The sequence below is a fragment of the Cydia splendana genome, chromosome 12, assembly GCF_910591565.1.
Source record: "Cydia splendana chromosome 12, ilCydSple1.2, whole genome shotgun sequence".
In the NCBI taxonomy this organism is placed as follows: domain Eukaryota; kingdom Metazoa; phylum Arthropoda; class Insecta; order Lepidoptera; family Tortricidae; genus Cydia; species Cydia splendana.
Window position 1 is genome coordinate 1,547,649 of NC_085971.1, and position 24,485 is coordinate 1,572,133.

General features: G+C 38.5%; 1 protein-coding gene across 1 annotated transcript in view; it reads right to left on the minus strand.

Annotated features, from left to right (window-relative positions):
• The window catches only part of LOC134795853 (tRNA dimethylallyltransferase), a 332,571-nt gene that overhangs the window by 34,591 nt on the left and 273,495 nt on the right, over positions 1–24,485 (minus strand). The window contains exon 4 of the mRNA XM_063767786.1: positions 9,632–9,755. Within this exon, the coding sequence (XP_063623856.1) occupies positions 9,632–9,755 (124 nt within the window). The remainder of the gene's footprint in view (positions 1–9,631; positions 9,756–24,485) is intronic.

Sequence of the window (24,485 nt, forward strand, 5' to 3'; positions counted from 1 at the left end):
ATGATCCTATCTTGGAACAAAAACTGTTTTTTGATATAAAAAACCGTCGAGAAAACCTCCTGTTTTTAGAAAGAAGTTAGAACAAATATTAAAAAACCATACGCTTGTGAAAGTTGCTATATCATTGACTAAAGCTTTGTTTTTGTCTGGCTTGTATAAAAGGTATACCTGTAGAAAACAGAAGGTAGTTATAACCCTTTAATATATAGACAGACGGACCATTTTTACACTAAGCGGCCTAAGCGCTGTCAAATCAGGGTTGCTCCAGAAATACATATGTGACGTTCCACGGCAAAAGGTACCTTATGGCGGCTGGCGCTTACGTCGCATAGCGCCGCAATAATATTGGAGCGGCGTTAATAATAGCGTAAGCACCAACCGCCATAAGGTACCTTTTGCCGTGGGACGTCACATATTATCTTGTTTATTTTTATTTAAATTTCCTTTTTATGATATAGGAGGCAGACGAGCAGACAAATCGCCTGATGGTAAGCAATAGCCGTTGCCCATGGATACCTGCAACACCAGAGGGTTTACAAGTGCGATGCGGGCTTAAGATAGGAGTAATTACGCTCTTTTCTTGAAGGTTTGATGGTCGTATCAGTCCGGAAATACCGCGGGCGACAGTTCATTCCACAGTTTAGCTGTGCGAGGCAGAAAGTTTCTGGAGATACGCACTGCTGAGGCCTGCCAACCCTCTAAGTGGTTAAGTGGGTGGTAAAACACTCACATAAATAAATATATACATACATACAAACATGAACGCTGAAAATAATACACTCTTTTTTTTGGGTAGTCGTGTAATAAAATACCGAAATTTCGGTAGCTCATCTCATCAGTTAGTTGAGTGGCAGGCTAGTACGGTCGCTTATGTCCACTATGCTACTTAGGCCCACTTGCACCATTCTACTCACCCGGGGTTAACCGGTTAAACCTGGAGTTACCATGGTTACCAGTACAATTTGACACTGGGTTGTCGGTTAAACCGCTTAACCCCGGGTTAGTGGGATGGCGCAAGTGCGCCTTACTAGTTCAAGTCTAACTCTAAAACAATAAAAATCAATAGTAAGTACATATTTACTTTTTTTAATTTCATAAATGGTAATTTCGTTCAGAGTACAAAAATGATTGATAGTCCATTTTTATTACAGCCATAAACTAAGCGAGGGACAACCCTGCGTGTGCGCGTGCTCAGCGCACCTGCTGTAGCGGCTGCGAAACGCGCTAGGGCTGTGCCAACACCAACTTTTACATGAATCCAACCACAATTACGCTCTTCCAATCTAAATTAGTAAAGCTAAAGGCTAATGATAAAGATGCTATTTGATTAGATAGATATCGTGTGCAAAATTGCGTTGTATGCACTTTGGTGCGCGTGCTGCGACCGCTGCAGGGGACCATCGAGTGCGCCGACTCCTCGCCGAAGAGTGTCGTGTTTCGGAGGTTCCGGGGCAAACTGCTGAATCCGACACAAGATTTACGAAACTAAGATTAACGGGGCTACGCCGTTTTGTCTAATATATTTATAGTGTTATAGTGTATTGTATAGAATGTATGTTTTAAGTTTATAAAATGCACATGCGAGTTCTTCTGCTTAAAATGAGTACTTCCAATACTTCCATGTCCTATTTTCATACTCAATTCCAACCCTTTTCACCCTTTTAGGAAATGTGATTTATTTTATTTTAAAAACTATCCTATATATCCTTTCTTATATAGGATAGTTTTTAAAAATAAAGAGAATCTAATTATTTCAATACCAAATTTCATTTAAATCGGTTCATTAGATTAAGCGTGAAGAGGTAACAGACAGACAGAGAGTAGGGATGTGTCGATATTTAACGTAGCGTCATACATACATATACGCGTAAAGGTGATTCATGGTAAACGTAAGAACAAACGAATAAATAAAGGCTTCGTTTTTGTAGGATCCACAATATCCACATATTCCATATCATCCACAGTAAATAATACCTATTTCCAGCTTAGCTACTTACAAGTCAAGAAAAGGAAATTATGATGTTATCAATGTAAGCCCAGGGTTTTAAACTAATTGCTAGAACTAATTACAAAGTCAGGTGTTCTAGTTAATTGATGTTTACTTATTCATTGATTTAATCTTTATTGCAAAAAGAAAAGTTAATGTATAGACAATTATGTTTATGGTCGAAACTCATGAGAACATTCCGTAGAAAACGACTCATTCTTATATTTGTTATTGCTGTTTGGTGTACAGTCGATGTCAAAGATATGTTTACATTTTTCGCCTTATTACAAAGGAGTAAGGTGCAAAAGTGTAAACATATCTTTGACGTCGACTGTACTACCTACTTATAACATTAACTCATACTATACCGGTAGGTACATAAAGTGCCCGTTAAAATAAAGAAATATATGGGGAAAATCTTATACAGATCAAGGCCCATACTAAGCAAAAGTTTGTACTATGGGTACTCGGCATACATACTTAAAGTTTTTATAGCCTATTTGTGTGTCCCATTGCTGGGCAAATACCTCCCTATAAATATTCGTGTCAACCACACAACCCGGGACCTCCTGCTTCGTAGGCATGGTCACTAGGTCACTACCGACTAGGTTAGAACGCCGTGAGTCAAAATCTTCCAGTTCGAATCTTTTCTAATGCTAAAAAACGAACTTCACGAAATAAGTAAGTAAACTTAATTCTATAAACGCGGACTTCAATAACACCAAGATATTGCAAAAAAAACGCTTCAAAGTGTAAATTTTTAATGTAGGGAAGGGAAGTAAAGCAGGTGTAACCCCATTAAAAAGTGACACCATTCTGACGTCTATGAGCTGTCAGAATTAATTAAAATGATATTTGTACAGCCCGTCGAACGGCTTTCTTCCGACAAAAACACGAAGGTTCCATACACGATACATACAAATGTGTAAAAAGTGAACGCGAACATGCAGACAGATGCTTGGTGCTGGCCGATCGATTATACGGCCTATCACGCGAGTAGGTGCCCATTATAGGGTCCCGTGGGCATTCACTCCAGTATCATTATTTATAATATTTTATAAATAGCTTATCTTTTGAAATAAAACTATGTAAACGGATTATATCGCCGACTTTTCGAATCCTTTGCAGCGTTCGTGGTCAACGGGTGACCTCCGTTGACCACATGTATTTAATGTGAAATGTGAACCTTTCGAATTTCTTTTTCAGCCTTTTTCTAGTGACAGGCAGAGTCTGGCCAGACTATAAAAGCTAAATGCTAGTGGGCTCAAACCGCTTAGGTGCGGTACGAACTTACACGTAAATCAAAATAATATTTTATCTGTCAAAAATCTGCGATTATTAAACATCAATGTAATGAATATTTTTACTATAAAGTACGTTAATGTACTATTCGTTTATGTATTGAAATATTAAACATCAGAATAAACTTATTTATAATGTATGTAAGTAGATAGAATTAGAATAAAAGCATAAGTGATAGCATTTTACCACTGCTAATATACTCCCTTATTTAAGTCAAAATATTTTCTTTATACGGAACCCTTCCTATCCTCAAGAAACACCTGACACACTTGTTCCTTTTCTAAGCAGATGTTACTCTCTTCATTATAATTGTATGTTTATTTGTACGTTTCCGCTGTAATGGGCACCAATGTGGCGAATACCCCAATGCATAATGCCTTACCGTAAAATAGGATGAGCATAAGCATAGTATCTATGAGACATACAGCGTTTTGGTACGGAATAGTGATGTCATCACATATCGATTTTGCATGGGGCCCATTAAATGTTAACTTTTAACAGGTGGCTTTTATCTATTAATAGTGTTATTAAGGAGTTGCATATGTTTTCGCGATAGCAGTTCTTAGCACGGAATCTCAAATGCAAAGTTATTATTGTACCTAAATATGAAGTAAGTATATAGATATTTGTTTGCCTTCTACTTATCTGGGGGCACGGCAGTGCCCCCGCCAAGACGAGCAAAGCGAAGCTCATGGGCACTATCTACCTTTTCTCGAAACGCTGTTTTCGTGTTTTGAACCCTCATAATTTAATATATTCCCCGTTTTATATATTCATATTTGCCATCAATTTTCAGTTCATTAGCCTTTCTTTCGCCCCCTGCCATTAAGATTCTTGTTGGTAATGTAAATGGTATTCTAGGGCTTTAATTGTTAAGTCCAAGCAATCACTTTTAGTGCTTATGTTAATTAAAGCTATTCGAATTATCGTTAGCTTTTTACAATTACATTTATATTAATATAAATTCGAGGTGCTCAAAGTTATGTTGTAGAAAATCATAATATATTTTCATTCAGATATTTTACATATTTCTTCATATATACACTCCTCCACTACTCAGCGGTTATTTTTTTATTGAGAAACAGTCAGACATTAATAAAGCAGCAGAAAATAGACCTATATTTTCCTAAATTTAAACATCAAAAAAACATATATTGTGTAGTATTATGTATGTAGGGTTACCAGATGACAGGAATTTTCCTGACATGTCAGGAATTTTGGCCTTTTGTCAGGAATGGGGACGGAACACGAAAATGTCAGGATTTTTTTGAATTGATAGACTTTTTTTATAAAGTACCTTTTTATTTACTTAAATTAATCCAAAAACATTGTAAAAAAATAATAAATGAGATCCACTCAACTTATCAATAACTTCGTAATTATTAATTAACAGATCTTTACTCAAGCATACATACATAGATTAGGGTGTCCCTTATTTTTCGGCCAAATTTTTTTTTTACGCATACCCCCTAAATTTGTTCCATATATTCTAAAATACTCCTAAAATAAAAATGAGCTTGATCTATGAACGGGAACCCGTGCTGACTTGAAGCTGAAACTTGCCCGTACAAGTTGCTTTGAGCGATCGGAACATACTGCGTAATCACTTAGTGTAGTTTTACATTTCGTTGTATCTGGGAGGTTTTTGTTTGTTTTTTAAAATGGATATTGAAGTCATAGATGTTTTAGAAATCGAAATCATGTCTAATATTCGCAATTGCAAAGATAACAATATAATAATAAGAAGTAAGGTATCGCGGCTATCGGCTCAATCGGGTGCACTGAAAAAAAAACCTGGTACTGGTAACCAGAATCTGGTTAGCTGTACTATATTGTCTTGTTGTATATGTGACGACAGGACACTTTGTAAACATAACCAGACCATTCTTGTTAAATTAAATTTGTTAATTCTATGAAGTGTATAGTAGTGGGTATAAGACTTTTAGTAAACCCAACTAGCCGGTCTGTTAATGGTTACTAAATAATACAGTAACATATACGTTCCTGTCCTGTTGTTATAACAAGGTATTCAGTATATGTAACTGAACGATTTGTGCGGTGTACTGGTTTTATATTGTTCACGTTACCAGAACGCACTGTGCTAATGGGGCTTCTAAGCGAGCCATATGTTCACTGCAATATGTGGCCGGCAACTATTGGTGTCCTCTTACTCACATGTTAGAGAGGGACACTAATAGTTGCCGGCCACATATTGCAGTGAACATATGGCCCGTTTAGAAGTCCCTTCAGCACAGTGGGTTCTGGTTACGTGAACAATATATAACCAGTACACTGCTCTTCTAGTAAATACAGACAAGTTTTACACACTTATTTTTTTTTTTTTATTGATGAAATAAGTAACACAGCATTACAGTAAAACCAAGGCACTGTGACACTACAAAAGAAAAAAACATTTTGTCTCCACAAAGAAAACAATAGACACAAAAATGACATACAAATTAAACATTGGATTTGGGCGACGACGTAACAGCGTGGCTCCGTAGCGTCGTCTGACTCGGCGTAGGATTCGGCAGGTTGCCCCGGAACCGCCGAAACACCACACCCTTCGGCCAGAAGTGCGCGCTTGCGATGGTGTCCTGCAGAGGCAACTCGTAGGCCAGAATTAACCGGCTCCGCAGTGCCACACAGAGTTTTACGAGGCGCCCTGCGCGCCTTGCGTTTCCTTTCCACCAGTTTGAATCCCTCCTTATCCACATCGGTGCGGGAGGACTTTTCCTTAATCGGAGCCCGCACATTTCACTGTGTCAGCAACACGCAAACAACACGCACTTATACTATACACTTGTACTAGTTTACAATAAAATTATGGACAGGATCTACGTAAATAAAACATCGACCGGCCGGAACGTAAGACGCTGGCGTAATGGCTGCCGTTCTGTGAATTGCGCAATTCCTTTCTCCGCCCCCCGCCACCCGCGCATACACCGTGGTGTTGGTACAACTGTTTGATTCGTTCAGACTACAATGCATTATAGTAACCACAACATAATAACTTGTAACGTGTACACTCGTATCTTTATTTTTACATATCAATAGTTAAGTGTTACGATGCATATATTAAACGAGACAAACGTTTTATATTTACAACACTTGCATCTTTACATATACAACGAAATTGTAAGCAGTACTAAATTGCATTTAACTAGAATTAAACAGTGATGTTTAAAAAACAAGTTTTACACGATACAACATTTTTTGTTATTACTACCGGATTTTAGTAGGTATAACTATATTTTTAATTACTATACGTTCTGGTAGTATTGTAGAAAATTATTTTTTTCGGTGTGGCCATCGCTAACGGCTAGTCATCCCCCCTCCCGTCGTCGTCAAAAATATGAATGTCAGGAAAAATATTCGGAAATCAGGAATTTTGTCAGGAAATTCTAAATTTGTATCTGGTAACCCTATATGTATGTCACTCTCTCAAGTCTCTCAACTTCGTTTTATCAACTATTTTTGGCCCAATGTAAACTTACGGCCCGATTCGAACAATGCGCTTATAAGATGTCACAGCGATACGATACTGATATGTATCAAACAATTTATATACTTACAAAAAAAAAATGTTGTTCACATAAAATTGTATCACACTCGGCCGGCAATTCTCTATTTCCCGGCTTTTTAATAGCGTTACTCACTTAGGGCCACTTGCATCATCCCACTCCGTGTTTTTCAAACTGTGGGTCGCGACCCCCTGGGGGGTCGCGAAGCCTCTACCAGCTGTGAGGCAATACATAAGCGAAATATTTTATACATACTAAGGGGGTCGCGTCATGAAAAAGATTGAAAAACACTGCATTCCCACTAACCCGGGTTTAAGCGGTTAAATGAAAACTTCAACATTTATTCAGCAAATAGGCCACAAGGGCACTTTTACACGTAACATTGAATTTACATACAAGCAAAAATAATAACAATACATCGACAATTTTATAAATTGTACTGGTAACCATGGTTACTCCAGGTTTAACCGGTTAATCCCGGGCTAGTCGAAGTGCAAGTGGCGCTTAGCTATATAAGTGAATTGTCAATGAAGTGTGAAACTTCCTGATGGTCACATTCACACTCCAGTACCTAAATGCACAGATCCCCTAAACAGTTTACAACCAGATTAACCCCCACAACACAACCCGTTGTCCTAATTAAGCCCGCTCCACACTGTCCTCGGTAAAAAACGTAAACACAAGCACCTGCGCGCGCGCCGAGATTGGCAGGTGCGCGCCCATCTGCCGCGCAGGGGTGGTGTGTGTCTACTCCAGTACAGGGTGCTTGGGACTAAGGACACAGAATAAATAATAGTACTATCGTACAGAAAGGAAACTTCCTACAAAACCGAAGTTTGACAGCGGTTCAGGGTCGAATCATGCTATCCCTTTCTAATATATGGCACTATCCCTTTCGGCTATTTAGGGTTGTCAAAATTCAAGCCATTATCTTATCTGTGGTCGTGCATGCAAAAGGAAGTCAAGTGGTGCCAACCCTAATAATTGCTCGGAGCAATGCTGAGCCGAGCGGAGCCGAGTTTGGCCGAAGTCAGGAGTATCGCACCCCTGCTAAGGATTTTAACTTTTAAGATTGTATTTGTGAATCTTGATCGTATTGACATACTTAAATATTTGTTGATAGCAGGGATGTAACGGATGTGGTTTTATCGGAACCGAAAACGGAAACAGATGTTTTCAATATAGTTTAACGGAACCGAAAACGGAAACGGAACCGAAAACGGAACCGGAACCAGAATCGGAGCCTGACTTTTTAACGATGTAGTCGTTTTCCCCTTTCTAGAATAAACCTTTAGACAAAGTTTACATTACACTTAGCCGTGTCCCCACTAACTTCATCAAAATAGTTCCAAATCGAACTTGATTTCGGCTTCATTGTGCGTTTTTTTACACTAACATTCACTACACACACTACACACAGTCAGTAGTCAATACGATTTTAATTTTAATAAAATAATAAACGATATTTCTATTTCTAATAAACACGAATAAAACAAAGTATACAAACAAACAACAAATTAGCGTAGCACGTGGCAAGCGGGGCGATGAGCGAATGACTGGTATGAACCTGTTTGTTTTTGATGTACGCCGCCGCCGCGCGAAGCATTGACATCCGTTATAATCAAACCAAATAATATTGTAACATCTGTATACTGACATTGCACAATCTGACAATAAATGATTACTTACTTACTTACTTACTTATAACTTCCGTTTCAAACATAACGGAACCGGAACAGAAACGGATGTGTAATACCAAACGGAAGTTCCGCCTTAACGGAAACGGAACCGGAGCTCCGTAACATCCCTGGTTGATAGGTAACCGAGCAAGCGAAAGATTCCAAAATTGAACCACGGGCGTGGCGATAGTGAACCCTATTAAATATTTATCATTGAAAACATAATTTAAAAGTCAATACGACCAGCCAACATATGTTTACATAACATTAACACAAACATGAGGAATCAACTCAAAATTTGCATCAACACTCTTGTGGATAAAATGCTACTTTCTCGTCAGTTTTTGGAGGATATAGAGAGCCTTAATGAGCTGGTGTGGCAAAAAGATTTTTGACTTCACGTTGTGAAATAATATTTATTTTTGTGTCGTGTGGCCTGAGGACAAGAATACAAGGGTAGAATCCTTCGCCCAAGCACCCTGTACAAGTAAAGGTACTAGTAATACAATGTTATGTGAACATTGAACATAAATAAGGTAAGCCAGCAGGCTAATTGCGAAATACTGTCGCCATATATCAAATGCGTTTCAAGCCAAAGCTTTGTCTGAGGGTAAGCGATAATTTTAACTTAGGGACTTTTTAAATATTGACCTTTCAAGGCTTGTGCATGTATAATTGTACATGCGTTTTTAGGACCCCTGTCCTTGTTGCTGGACATCTGCTGGTAAAGCAAGATGAAAATGTGCTAAGATGGGTAGGACCTTTAGTTTATCTGTTGTTTTTTATGACATAGGAGGCAAACGGGCAGACGAATCGCCTGAGGGAGGGAGGGCAAGTGCGTTGCCAGAATTTAAGATGGGAGTAAGCTCTTAAAAGTTTGATAGTCGTATCGGTCCAGAAATACCGCAGGCGATAGTTCATGCCACAGTTCAGTTGTGCCAGACAGGGAGTTACGGAGAAACGCACAGATGAGGACTGCCAAGCATTTTAAAGTGGTGAAAATGGAAATGTTGTCGCGTAGATCGATGGCGGAAAGAGGCGGCAGGGATTAATCGGAACAATTCCTTAGAGCACTTCCCGTTAGAAAATGCAGAGCGAGTCTACATTTCTAGGCAACTATCTAGATAGATATATCTTACCTGTTCACACTTGAGCCACAGCACGACTGTGGCGCCGGGCCGTCGGAGGCAGCCTTCACGTTGCTTCTGTTCTTCTAGGATGTCGCTGTGGCGTCGCCCCGTTTTAAGCCACACCTCGATGGACCTGTAGAACAAAATACTTGGTATACTCGTATTATACATAGTCCAAATGGCGGCAAATAGGGTAGGGCGCTGCCTAGCAGTGGGACTTTCTTATAGGCTTGTATTTAATATAGAGGATAAGTATTAAATATGTACACTTCAGCTCATTCGTGGTGCGCCTTCTGATGATGCAAAATTAGCTCCGATGCCTCCTTTCACCAAAACTAGTCGAATCGGCCCCTGAACGAACGCTCTCACGCTCTAAAGACAATATTAAGTTTCGTCTTACATCCCCATAATGGCCACTTAAAAAGTCGTAACGACTCAAACTGTTCCCAGTCTGCTCTAGGACGAAACCGAGACTGACTTTGTCTTTGTCTAACACATTGTTTTTAGTATTTCCCTCTCTTTCGTTTCTGTATTTTTTTGTTTCTTTTGTCTGTGCTTCAGAGCGGCTTCACTTCATAGGAGTTTCAATTACTTTTAAGATAAAGTTAATAGTACGGTGGTCATAAAATTTCGTACTAGTACATAATGGCCACTACAGTAGTCACATATCTTATACATCTTAAATATAAAACAAAGTCTCCCGCCGTGTCTGTCGGTATGTATATGTTCGCGATAAACTCAAAAACTACTGAACGGATTTTCATGCAGTTTTCACCTATCAATAGATATTCTTGAGGAAGGTTTAGGTGTATAATTTGTTAACCCGTGCGAAGCCGCCGGGTCGCTAGTATTAAATATATTAAGAACGGGTCACTCACGGTCGAGTCTCACGGAAGTTTTGTTACCTATAGGTAGGTAGTTTGTGAAATAAAATTATGGAAACGGATTATGTATATCGCGTATAATGAATTTATAATAAATATACAATCTTATACAAATGTAAGATAAAATAGTCTAACAACCATTCTTAACTTTAAGTAATACATTAATACAAGTAAATTATATCAATAATAATTAATAAACACACTCAAAACGTACGTATGAGAAATGTTCATTACTTTTTACCATTAATCCAAACATACCCATAAATCCTAATAAATCAATAACCAAAAGAGCTCCGACAAAAACCGAGTGCTTAATAGACCAGTGTCCATCGCGATTTGAGAAATTAAAAAAAAAAGAAAAAAAGCAACAGGTGTCGGGTCGCCGACCCGCGTTACATCACTTGAGAAAAAATGGCGGCAAAAAGTGGCTATCTCACGTTACGTCTGTGTTTGTTGTGCTCAGTGTTGCTAGCTTAATGTTTTGAAAATCTGTAGGCTGATTTTGGGCTTTTAAAATTCTTATGGATTCACTAAAAATTAGGAAAATTCACAATATGGATTGAGGTTTACCTTTCCGAGCATATTTTATTTTAATTCGCGTCAAAATCAAAATCAAAAATCAAAATCAAAAATATACTTTATTCATGTAGGCCTAGCAACAAGCTCTTATGAATCGTAATTAATCTTAATCTAATTATCAGAGCAATTTATTGATGTTAATATTATTTCATAATAAAATTGGATTATTATACATATCTAATTTAACACTAAGAATTTCACAAAAGGATCGTCAAACATTAAGAGCGCTATTACATTTCGGCGTTGAGCGAGTTTAGGTATTTTACGCGCTGCGGCAGGCCGTGCGAGCTCAGTATGCCGATCCCTTCTACCACACTCGCACTACAATGATGGATTAAACATTCTTGATCCTTCGCGAAGCATATTGAAATCAACCATAACAACACTAACTGTACTTAACTTTTAAAGTTCTAAAACTGTTATTTGGTAAGTACGAAAATACTAAATGCAGTGCAAATGTACATAGGGGCTGTTCATAAATTACGTCATCTATTTTTGACGATTTTTGACCCCCCCCACCCCTCAAATCATCCAAAAATCAAGCTTCGGATGAATCTGTTTCCTCCTACGTTATGTTACCATCATCCGATCTCCAGACCCCCCCCCCCCCCCCACTCCTCCCATTTGAAACGACGTAATTTATGAATAGCCCCATACTCGTACTTATGAAGGTATATTACTCGAAAGAAATTATAGGTACCTACTCGCTTATTTACATGTTTCGTCATTGCATTTGGTACCTATAGGTTGTAAAGTTTGTATCAACGAGGGTTTAAAAACGAACTGGTACTGAGGATCTGATGATGATTAAGGTGGTCACGGATACCAATCAACCATGTAGTAACATGATTAGGCTCGTTTGATTCGTCTCAACAAGATCTTTGACACTGAAGATACACAGGGTCTGATGATGGAGCTGGAAGGTGGCCACGGGTACCAGTCTATCATGTAACTAAACAACTTCGTGTTTGGGCTCGTTTGATTCGTCTCAACAAGATCTTTGACACAAGACAGTACTCAGGGTCTCATGATGGAGCTGGAAGGTACCATTACCAATCAACCATGCAACTAAACCACATCGTGTTTAGGATCGTTTGATTCGTCTCAACAAGATCTTTGACACTAGGTGATACTCAGAGTCTGATGATGGAGCTGGAAGGTGGTCACCGGTACCAATCAACCATGCAACTAAACCACTTCGTGTTTAGGCTCGTTTTATTCGTTTCAACAAGATCTTTGACACAAGATAGTACTCAGGGTCTGATGTTGGAGCCGGAAGGTGGTCACCGGTACCAATCAACCATGCAACTAAACCACTTCGTGTTTAGGCACGTTTTATTCATCTCAACAAGATCTTTGACACAAGGTACTACTCAGGGTCTGATGATGGAGCGCGAAGGTGGCGACGGGTACCTGTCTATCAGCTCCATCATCAGACCCTGAGTAGTATCTTGTGTCAAACATCTTATTGCGACGAATCAAACGAGCCCAAACACGAAGTGGTTCAGTTACATGGTAGACTGGTACCCGTAGCCACAGTCCAGCTCCATCATCAGACCCTGAGTACTAACTTGTGTCAAAGATCTTATTGCGACGAATCGAACGAAGCCAAATACGAAGTGGTGTAGTTGCATGGTTGATTGGTACCGGTGACCACCTTCCGGATCCATCATCATACCCTCAGTACTACCTTGTGTCAAAGATCTTGTTGCGACAAATCAAACGAGCCCAAACACGAAGTGGTTCAGTTACATGGTAGACTGGTACCCGTGGCCACAGTCCAGCTCCATCATCAGACCCTGAGTACTAACTTGTGTCAAAGATCTTGTTGCGACGAATCGAACGAAGCCAAACACGAAGTGGTTTAGTTGCATGGTTGATTGGTACCGGTCACCACCTTCCGGATCCATCATCAGACCCTCAGTACTACCTTGTGTCAAAGATCTTGTTGCGACAAATCAAACGAGCCCAAACACGAAGTGGTTCAGTTACATGGTAGACTGGTACCCGTGGCCACCTTCCAGCTCCATCATCAGATCCTGAGTACTATCTTGTGTCCAAGGTCTTCTTGAGACGAATCAAACGAGCCTAAACACGAAGTGGTTTAGTTGCATGGTTGATTGGTACCGGTGACCACCTTCCGGCTCCAACATCAGACCCTGAGTACTATCTTGTGTCAAAGGTCTTATAGAAACGAATAAAACGAGCCTAAACACGAAGTGGTTTAGTGGCATGGTTGATTGGTACCGGTGACCACCTGCCGGCTCCATCATCAGACCCTGAGTACTATCTTGTGTCAAAGATCTTGTTGAGACGAATCAAACGAGCCTAAACACGAAGTGGTTTAGTTGCATGGTTGATTGGTACCGGTGACCACCTTCCGGCTCCATCATCAGACCCTGAGTATTATCTTGTGCCAAAGATCTTGTTGAGACGAATCAAACGAGCCCAAACACGAAGTGGTTTAGTTGCATGGTTGATTGGTACCGGTGACCACCTTCCGGCTCCATCATCAGACCCTGAGTACTATCTTAAGTCAAATATCTTGTTGAGACGAATAAAACGAGCCTAAACACGAAGTGGTTTAGTTGCATTGTTGATTGGTACTGGTGACCACCTTCCGGCTCCATCATCAGACCCTGAGTACTATCTTAAGTCAAAGATCTTGTTGAGCCGAATCAAACGAGCCCAAACACGAAGTGGTTTAGTTGCATGGTTGATTGGTACCGGTGACCACCTTCCGGCTCCATCATCAGACCCTGAGTACTATCTTGTGTCAAAGATCTTGTTGAGATGAATAAAACGAGCCTAAACACGAAGTGGTTTAGTTGCATGGTTGATTGGTACCGGTGACCACCTTCCGGCTCCATCATCAGACCCTGAGTACTATCTTGAGTCAAATAAATACATATAGAATGTCAGGTCGTTTCAAATATTTTTAATCCTGTCCGGTAGTTTATTAAACTGTACCATTATAAATTATAATACTATAAAAACAGTGCTAGGATCAAAGTCTCTCGTTGCGGTTTACACGCACACAGTATAGCGTTTTACACGGCGCCCGCCGCACACAATGATAAAAAACCTCGTCGTCGCCGTTGAAAATGTGCGGAGCCGACCGACACACGTCCTGCCTCTACAAGCTCTGCCGCGGCACTGAGCTGGCGCAGCGCGCGTCATCGGTAATATAGAGTAGTTTTCAAAAAATTGCCAAAAAATTATAGTAGAATTTCATAAACACTAATGTATACCAACAGTATAAGCAAACGTTGCAGATTGGTTGAGTATGAAAATGACTTCGATATTAAGTAGATTTTCGTAGGAATTGACACTTGATTCGGAGAGAAAATCGAGTTCGTTTTACTTTGATTTTCTCTTTCTCAAAGGTATGTAGGAAAAATATAGTTTGATATGCCTAAAGTACAGGGTATTAGTAATACAAAATAGCCAGGTTTAGCAGAGTAAAATTCTCAACATTTCCAAATAAGAGCTCGCCATTCAGTGCTTCACGGGGTTTTTCGGAAACGACCATCAGAAAAAAAATCATTACTAATTTAATAAGTCCTTTTTCTAATATTTACAACGATATTTATAAAGATAAGAAGACGCTTTTACTGGAACAAAGACTCATTGTTTCTAATAATGAGCGCAAAGTCCTGAATTTCGTCGACTAGTATCATCAATTTTGCATTATTTCGACTTTTCTTGTAAGAGCGCTCTTAAAAAGATTGTATAAAAAAATACTAGTCTAGAATTTCTAGAATAAAATCTAAATGTCAAAAAAAAAGCATAAGTAACAAAAGAAGTAGATAAAACCGTCTTTTTCCAGGGACGAAAATACTGAAAATAGTTTGTCAGGCTATACATGAACTTTTATAGCCGGTCAAACAACTTTGTCAGTAGAAAAAGGCGCGAAATTCAAATTATCTATGGGATGATTACCCCTCGCACCTACATTTTTTTTTATTTGCCGCTTTTTTCTACTAGCTCTCTACTGCGCTCTGGGTCTCGCTGGTCTCGCTACTGGGTCTATTGACTTATATGCTTATATGAAGGATTAGGGTCTGATGAAGCGCAGGGTAGGGTAGGGTGAAGCGCTGGTGGCCTAGCGGTAAGAGCGTGCGACTTTCAATCCGGAGGTCGCGGGTTCAAACCCCGGCTCGTACCAATGAGTTTTTCAGAACTTGTACGAAATATCATTTGATATTTGCCAGTCGCTTTTCGGTGAAGGAAGACATCGTGAGGAAACCGGACTAATCCCAAAAAGGCCTAGTTTCCCCTCTGGGTTGGAAGGTCAGATGGCAGTCGCTTTCGTAAAAATTAGTGCCTACGTCAAATCATGGGATTAGTTGTCAAGCGGACCCCTGGCTCCTATGAGCCGTGGCAAAAATGCCGGGATAACGCGATGAAGAAGAAGAGAAGGTTTAGGGTCATTAGTGTCTATAATAAATAACACAACATAATCCCGTTAAGTTTTTGTCATGTCTGAATACTTAGCATAGTGTCAATAAAGAACACTAAACTCTTGACAGAAAATAAGAAGATCAAGATTCGAATTAAATAAATAATTGAAATTAAAAAACTTTTTCATAACACGTCGATCAACAACCTTTTTTAAACGGATCGTATCAACCAAGCAACATTCGGTAAAAACTATGTGTAACCGTGTTTCTAAAAGTAAGGTAATAAGTACCTAAACGTTTTTCGTAAGTTCGAAAACTCCTTCATTTTTGTTTTTCAGTGTTTTGTTTGGGCAGATTTTTATTTTGTTGTTCTTTTTTTTTCGTCAGATTGAATTCTCTTTTCTGTACAATAAAAGCGCAATTTCACCGTATGTTATGTCCTAATTAATCTTCCCCTGAGTTACGAAAACGTATGGAATCTTCGTAACTCCACGGAAAATGACATACCGTAAAATGGTAGTAGGGATTGAGAGGAGGAGGATTATGAATGGGGAGAAAAGGGATGACAGGGGGTGAGATGGTTTTTAAGGGCTACTGCTACCTAAGTAATGTATTCCTAATACAAATGGAGCTATAGTAATATTCATAATAAAAAAAATCGATTCAACAACGTTTACAATCCCATCTCACCCCAACTACGAGGGCCTACGGGGTGAGGAGGGATTTTGTGTTTATCGTTAAAGTTATGAAATGGAAATACCTAAACTCATAAAAAAACTAAAATACAAACGGCCGGAACATTTATTAATAAAATTAAGTTAATAAAATGTAAAAATAAAATGTTATCGAGGTTTGAATGACAGTTTTGTCCCTACTCACCCCATTTTACGGTACATTTTGTTGTCCCAAATTCGGATTTCGTGTTTCATTGTGCCCACAATGAGGGGCTCTTGAAACTTACCAAATTTTATCAAAATCTGACGAAAGAAACGATAACAAAATCAAAATCGGCTCGTTTCCGTATCCGCGCTCTAAAATCTGTAAATCTCCGGATTTGAGCTAAATCCGGCAACACCGATTGCGGCTTGATTATGTTGTGTCTGGATTCGCGTCTGCGCTGCGTTTACAGTTTCTGTAAACAAAGACACATAAATGTAAATTACCTACGATTAGACATGTCATTTTGACCTTCGAGCTAGTCTTATTGGTAACTAAATGGATTATTATTAAACAATGCAAGTTACATATTAGCATTCGCTTTAGTAAAAAAATATGTATGTAATATCTATTGATATACTTATTTCAATCTTAGAATTTATTACTTTTATTAGTAACTAGTAACAGACATAAGTGTGTTTAACTAAATACACTTAAGGACTTAGAAACGGATCACTCTATTTGAAAATTCCCAAACAATTAATGACCCATTTTCTTTGGTATTGTGGTTACCTAGTACTTATGTAGTAGTAGCAGTAAACTTTTTGCAGTCTCCATCAAATATATCGGAGCAGCTAAGCGCTCACAAATATCTGAATAGGTACGCCTCTAATTGTCAGGGCGTTAGGGTGCGTGTTCAGATATTGTGAACACCTTGGCCGCTCCGATATATCTGACGGCGACTATACAAAAACACATAATAGAAGTAACTTACTATTAGGAAATGGTAAGGCGAACAGGTACAAAGGCGTACTTGGCTACTTTCTGTTAGCTCTTGAAAAACTACAACCTCACAGCGTAGGTCTCATAGATCGTAGATACATACCTACAAACTTTAGTAACACAATTCTAAAAGTGATTTAAAACGAATTAAAACTTTTCCAGCATTAAATTACCTCGCACTCATTCACAAACTAACTACTATTATCAGTAATGACATAAAATAGCGTTTTCCTGAGTGCACTTGAGCTTTTTTAGAGTAAGAAGTAAAGATGCAGGCGGGCAAAAAGATTCATTCTGATCGCATCAGAAAAAACACGAAAAGAAACGCCTTCGGTAAGACTTGTCCGCTAACTACTTATAGTGTCTATATAAAGTTAGACATTATACTTTTTTTTAATTTGGGAATTTTGCTCTCAGAATCACGAGCTCTCTCGATCCTAAGAGGACAAAAAAACTAGAGATGCCCCGAATAGTGAATTTGGCCGAATACCGAATACCGAATATTCGGCCCTACTCTCGGCGGAATACCGAAAATTCGGCGACCGAATAATCGGCATGACGTGCAAACATTTTAAGTAACAATTATTATGAAAATTGTTCGACAACAAAACACAACGTTTGCTAAGATATATTTTTATGTTGAACAGAATTAGGGCCAGTTGCACCAACCACATTTGACAGACTGATCAACGTCAGCCGGCGCGCCCCGGCGCGTTACTATAAAACTTTCCATGCATAAAAAATTTGCGAACTCTTTAACGATACGAACAGTTTGGTGCAACCGACCCTTAATTACTGTAGTTAGAGTCAATCAAATCAGACCCATGTTAAAAATAAAATATTTTATAATCAACAAGTGCTCAAAAACGTGCCTTCGTATTTAACTACATACTTTCCAAGAATACATTTTAAATATTAAATATACATACCTAGTTTTTGGTTATTTTTTTGTGTAATTTTTCTTTTTTGGTAGGTGCAACAGATATTCGGTATTCGGCCGAATAGTAGGCAACATTCGACCGCGAATACCGAATATACGGCAAAGTGGCCGAATAGGCCGAATACAGAATAGTTGCCGAATATTCGTGGCATCTCTAAAAAAACTGTGACATTTGCATACATTTTCCGACCCTTCTACAGTTATTTACAAAATGTATGAAAAGTGGTACCTACGGAACGGAACGTAATGGTGGTAACGGAATGGAAATAAAAACTTTGGGAAACATTTTTCTCCTATTAAAATCGAAATAGAAATAACATAAAAAATACAAAAATGTAAAAATGACCAAAAATAAAATAAAAATGGAAAAAAAGTTTAAATTTCATTCGATAGCGTGATGCTCGGTGATGTCCGTTCGCGTTTGTGTTATGTATCATTTTGTATGGGCCTTTGAACAGCGCGCCAAGCGGTACGTTTTAGAAACTCAAAATCCCATGCGAAATGACACGTACCTGTTGTACCTCTACCACCAGTTTTGACGTTGACATAACGCTCACGTCTACGTAATTTACTTTCTGTACATCTCGCTTGCACTAATATGCGAGTACGAGCGAGATGCATAGAAAGTAAGTTACGTAACTTACGTAGACGTGAGCGAATGTGTCAATGTCAAAACTGGTGGTAGCCGTACTGACCTAAAAGTAGGCTTCCGGTTCGAGCGCCATCTTGATGGCACGCGGCGAGATTAATTGATTCGTTTTTTGCTCATTAATATTGTTTAAAGTGTAATATCGATAGCCTATTATACAGTAAACGAATGTGGTAGTGTGCAGTGAATGGAGAATTTATCTTGAAGCACGTTTAACCATCATTTTGGAGTCTACGGCCGGTTGTCCACGTGTTTCTTGTAAAGCCCGCTATCGCTTTACAAGAGCTAAATCACCGTACACAGTCTTGTACTAACCGTACAATTTCAATCGTTTTACCCTGCTACTACGACCTTGACACTGGCGAAATAGCCCCAATGGGCTGAAGCCATAATTTTAAAAGAATGAATGAATGACCTAAAAGTAAAACTATAATGTGACGCTCGTAACGTAAAATATAGTAATTCTTGCAATATTCATCTATGCGAAAGACGTAAAATTGTCATAAAATTGAAACTCGCTCTAAGAGCTGGGATGAAGTACCTTTCCAAACCTTCCCCTGTGAAGTCCTGCTCCATTGAAATTAGAACATACAGCGGTTGGATTAAGGTTCATTTTCCTAAGATTATGGACATTGAGATACGACGATGCGTAGACGCAATTGAGTTTAATTAAACTTGTCGGCGGTTTAACAGTAATCGTAGTATTTTAACGATTGTTTTAAGAGGAAAGGGTACGACCGCTTCTCCATACAAACTTAGTCCACATTTTCCTCTCTGTTGACATTATGCAAAATATTATAGCCCCTTTATTCGACTTTTTACGATTTTTAGATGTTTCTCTTCTAACTTTTAATAATTAAAAATTGAAATCAAACGAAGGGGGTTGTAGGTACATCGAATTGTAGCAAAATATTTTCAAAAATGTTAATATCCAGTAGGGAAAATTAGGTCTAAGTTTGTATGGAAAGGCGTTTTCGCGCGGGTTGTCCACTTTGGTCTTGACTGGCATGTCGATTTGCAAATTACAATTTATAATAAACTTCATCAGAACAGACGGTTCTTTCTCTTTTGCAAGACGAATGAATGGACAACCGTCACCCACACTGGTTAACTGTCGATGGACCTTATTACTATAGGCATACGGTCCACCGATGGATAGTTAAGTGTTGCTGTGTGTACTCGATCAAATGCTTGTTTTATAGGTACATTCAGCGTGAATAGTCGTAATAATCACAGAACTAGATGACGAACGACTGACAAACTTCAAAAGTGCGACCAAAAATGAAACGCAAGTATGTGCGTAAATTGGTTATTACTTATTTCTGTATCTCACTAACTGTGCCTCAAAAATGTCGTCAGTTCGCACACTTAAATTTCTACACTCAATTTAGTGCCAGAAGTTAAGATATGTACCTAACCTACTTATAGAAATGTATAGGCCTAATTCCATAACTCTCGAATTACATCTCAGAGGGGGCTCCCAATTTTATCCATTCATACCCATTCATAACTCCAAAACTAGGTTGAATGTAATTCCTAAAAACGTCGCCAAATCTTCAAGAACTTAAAAAGTATATTTATGTATGTAAAGACCCACACTGCGCTACCACGTTAACTAACAGTCGCGAAAGCTCTTGCTGGTAGAGAAATGGAGGTTATTTTCGTTTGATTGAAGTGGTTAATAAAGTTGGTTTGCCTCTGAGGGCCTACCGCGAACACCCAAGTTCGCAAATTACGGTTATCTTTCTCTTTTACTCCAATTGAGGCGTAATTAGAGTGACAGAGAAAGATGCCCGCAATTTGCGAACTTCGGTGTTCGCGGTAGGCTTTCTGCGCATAGACCAAAGTTATTGAGGATTCGTGTAAGCTCTTATTAGTTTAAAAATAGGGTTGACTTTCGTATAATTGGTGTGGCAGTAAGCTAGTTTGCCTGTAATAGAGCGTAAGCACGTGAGACATATAGCATATGAGGAACATGTGTTAGCTTCCGCAGATTATGACGTGTTTCCATTGTCGCGGGTGATACTCTTTTTTTAAATCTAGAGATATTAGTAAAACTTTGCCAAACGCCGTGACATTTAGTGTCTTTCTAAAAAAACACAAACGTCATAACGACAGATCGGGTTCAAAGATTGTCAACAGAGCGGTGCTTAAAAAACTTAAATTCCATCTGACAAACCTTCTTCGCTCGCGGCACATTTGCCGTGGGTTATTTTTTATGAAAAAGTGAATATAATGATTTATTAAAAGACTGCCGATCTGACAGTCAAACTGTTCCAACAGTTTAGTAATGTAATTTTATTCTACTTCTTAAAAAAATAAAATAAATCAGTATACAAATGTGAACTGGAAACAGGTTTCACGCGCGTTTCAGTGACAAATCTTAGAAATAATCACCCAGCCCCACGGACTAGAGTCTGTTCGGAAAGAGAAGAGTCGTGAAATGTATTAGGCCCCATACATTCCACGACTCTTCTCTTTCAGCACAAACTCTATCGGTCAACTAATAACACCATTATCTGCCTATTAACAGTCCAACAATATATCATTGCCGTCCGCTGAACGGAAAATTCTCCATTACATTACATATTTAGAAATATGACCACAATTAAAATTATCAGAAGCATTTTGCAAAGTCGTGTTTAAGAATATTATGTGACGAAAGATGAGATCAAGTTTTTAAACCTGTTTTTATGACGTTTAAAATTAGATTGACACATGTCACGGTTGTGAATGACAAACTCGGATATAAGGCATTACGTGTACCACTTGACGATTGATTGTCATTTATTCACCTACTAATAATATTACATGTAAATGTTAAGATTTGTATGTGTGTTAAATACTCTATAATGCAAAAATATTTCAACATATTAAGATACTCACACGAAAGTCAATGACCATTAGAACAACCGAATTGACCCCCTTACATGTAGTCTCGGAAAAATCATGAACATTCGTCACAAAATTTTTAATCGTTAAGAAAACGACTTAAAAAGCAACTGACTGACCCAATTCTATAATTTTTAAATATTTAGGCATCAGGACAACCAGTCCATGACCAGTCAGTCCTATAATCGCAGAATCCTGCAAAGAGCTATTATTTGCCTCTTAACGGCCAACTGACCTAATATTATATTTAAAAATTTCCAAAAACCATAAATTCCGGTTATGATCGTGGGAGACATTACGAGTAAGACAATTATTACAATCATGCGTGTCGTTAATTAGAAAAGATTTGCAGCACATGTACAGAATATTTGAATTAAAACAGTTTATATTTGGCTTAGCAACAGTAAGTTAAATATCAATTCATGAAGCTTATCAACCACTGGAGGGCAAATGGTTAGATTTTTAAAGTTGTCTTAGAGTTGTCCCGACTTTTGGCCAAGGCTCACTTAGGTTCCTTGAGGTCCACTGAGTTAACTAGTCCCAAGATTTGGCACGAGCAATAGGTTTTACGAAAGCAACTGCTCGTTAAACTAAAAGCGAAGCGACTCTTAATTATAAATGATATTTCGTACATAACTTCAAATTGGATGGTTGACTTGCAGAGAATGCCTTTATGCATTAAGTCCGCCATTTGTCTTTATTTTTTATATTATCTAATAAAGTTGATATCCAATAAATAACTTTCGGAAAATTCATTGGTAAAAGCCGGAGTACCATACCCACGACTTCCAGTTTGTTAGAAATGTTAGAATTACTTAATACCTGAAGCAGAGAAACACAAGACAATACCATGCTGTATTTTATATTATATTGAAATTTTAAAGCAGTTTTTGGGAATTGGCCAAACAGAGAACATTTTCAATCCGGTGAACTTTTTGGCTTGGGCAGGTGGATTGAAAAATTCACCTGATACTAGCTCGACTATAGGCGATTATCCCATTCATAAATATTGTGATACTTGACAATTACTATCGAATCTTCTGCGCATAATGAATACGGATGTAAGGACAATAGAATCACTACAATTTCTTTCGAGCCCGCGATTTATATCTCACTTAACAAGACAATCGTACCGATGAGCGCATTTGCCCTGTTACAATAGGCGATAATGATCTATCTGCTACAATTTTGGTACAAAAACTACAATAAATATCAAGAAGATCATAAGCGCCAGAGATTTATTAACTTGATAGGCTGTTTTGAAAGTGATAATGCTATCATCAAGCCATAGAACCATGAGGTAGACAGTAAGAGAACATTAATCATCTGTCCAGGAGGTGACACGCCGCATGTGACATAACCGTCAAGAAGACCAACTAAAATAGAATTAAAAACATAATATTACTGCAATATAGTCCTTATAACTTTGTCTTAAGGTTGATTAGGTATTTTAGCAGGGTATATAAGTTATATTTGTCAAAGAATAGGGTAACGATGTAATTATTTTCGAGTTTTTTACTCAGTACATCGACCTCAGCGCGGTTACGAATCGATATAACTATGTGTGTTTTTTGTGTTGGTTTTTACTCAATTTGGGATAATGTCAAGTAACACGTGTTATTGTTTGACAACTAATTTGTACTTCATGCTGGAGGGTGTTTGTATTTTAAACAACTGTACCTACTTATATATTTCTTAGTTTAAAAACTGTTGAACAGCGACGAAATATATATAGAGTTAGACGAAACGAAGAAGTGCCTGTGGCGATCTAAAAAAATCGGACAAGTGCGAGTCGGACTCGCCCACCGAGGGTTCCGTACTTTTTAGTATTTGTTGTTATAGCGGCAACAGAAATACATCATCTGTGCAAATTTCAACTGCCTAGCTATCACGGTTCATGTGATACAGCCTGGTGACAGACAGACGGACGGACGGACGGACAGCGGAGTCTTAGTAATAGGGTCCCGTTTTTACCCTTTGGGTACGGAACCCTAACAATTCTCATTCGAATTTAAACTGTTGTGACTTCTGAGGCATACCTACTAACTGTTCAGCGGAGAGACTAGTGGCTGGTTCAGTACGGGCGAAGAAGAGAAAGCTGTGATGGTCACAATATTTAATAATTAATTAATAAAAGCAGAATCAGCACATAGGTGAAATTAATTAAGCGGTTCACATGGTAACCGATCTTAGAATGAATGACTTATATTAGTTATATTACTGTTGGAGTTGCCAACACTAACATTACGAGACAAGTGAGTTTAAACCGTAAAATTATTTAACAAATGTCATTCTCTGCCAGTTAACCACAGATTTAGAATGACACTGAAAGTGTGCAAAAGGGAAGCCAGCAACACGTTATATGAACATTACATGAATGCGAAAGAGGCAGAAAGAGGCAGACTACAAATGAAAAAACGCAACCACTTTTGGGCTTTATAGCGGCCGCTTGTATGTACGTAGCGGACTAGAAAATACGGAAAGCTGTAGGTACTTAAGAAATACGGTCGATGGTTAATCTTGGAAGATATTATTACCTCCTAAAGCAAATAATTTACACGATGACATATTATTTCTGAATTAAATACCAATGACACTTGACATCATTCCGATTTTGGTCAGACTTTTGATATTTTATGCGAGAAGAAAATCTCACTTCCTGGCCAAGGCAAGAGTAAAACTTTAGACAAACCACGGGCGGTAATTCGTAAAGCCCCAGATCGCATATTTATGGCCCGAACCGAACAAACACCTGCGATCTGGAGCATTCACGAATTCACCTCCCTAGGTATGTAATGTTATAATGTACTATAACAGGCAATCTTGTATATGTACCTTGTAAACCACGTAAAAAATG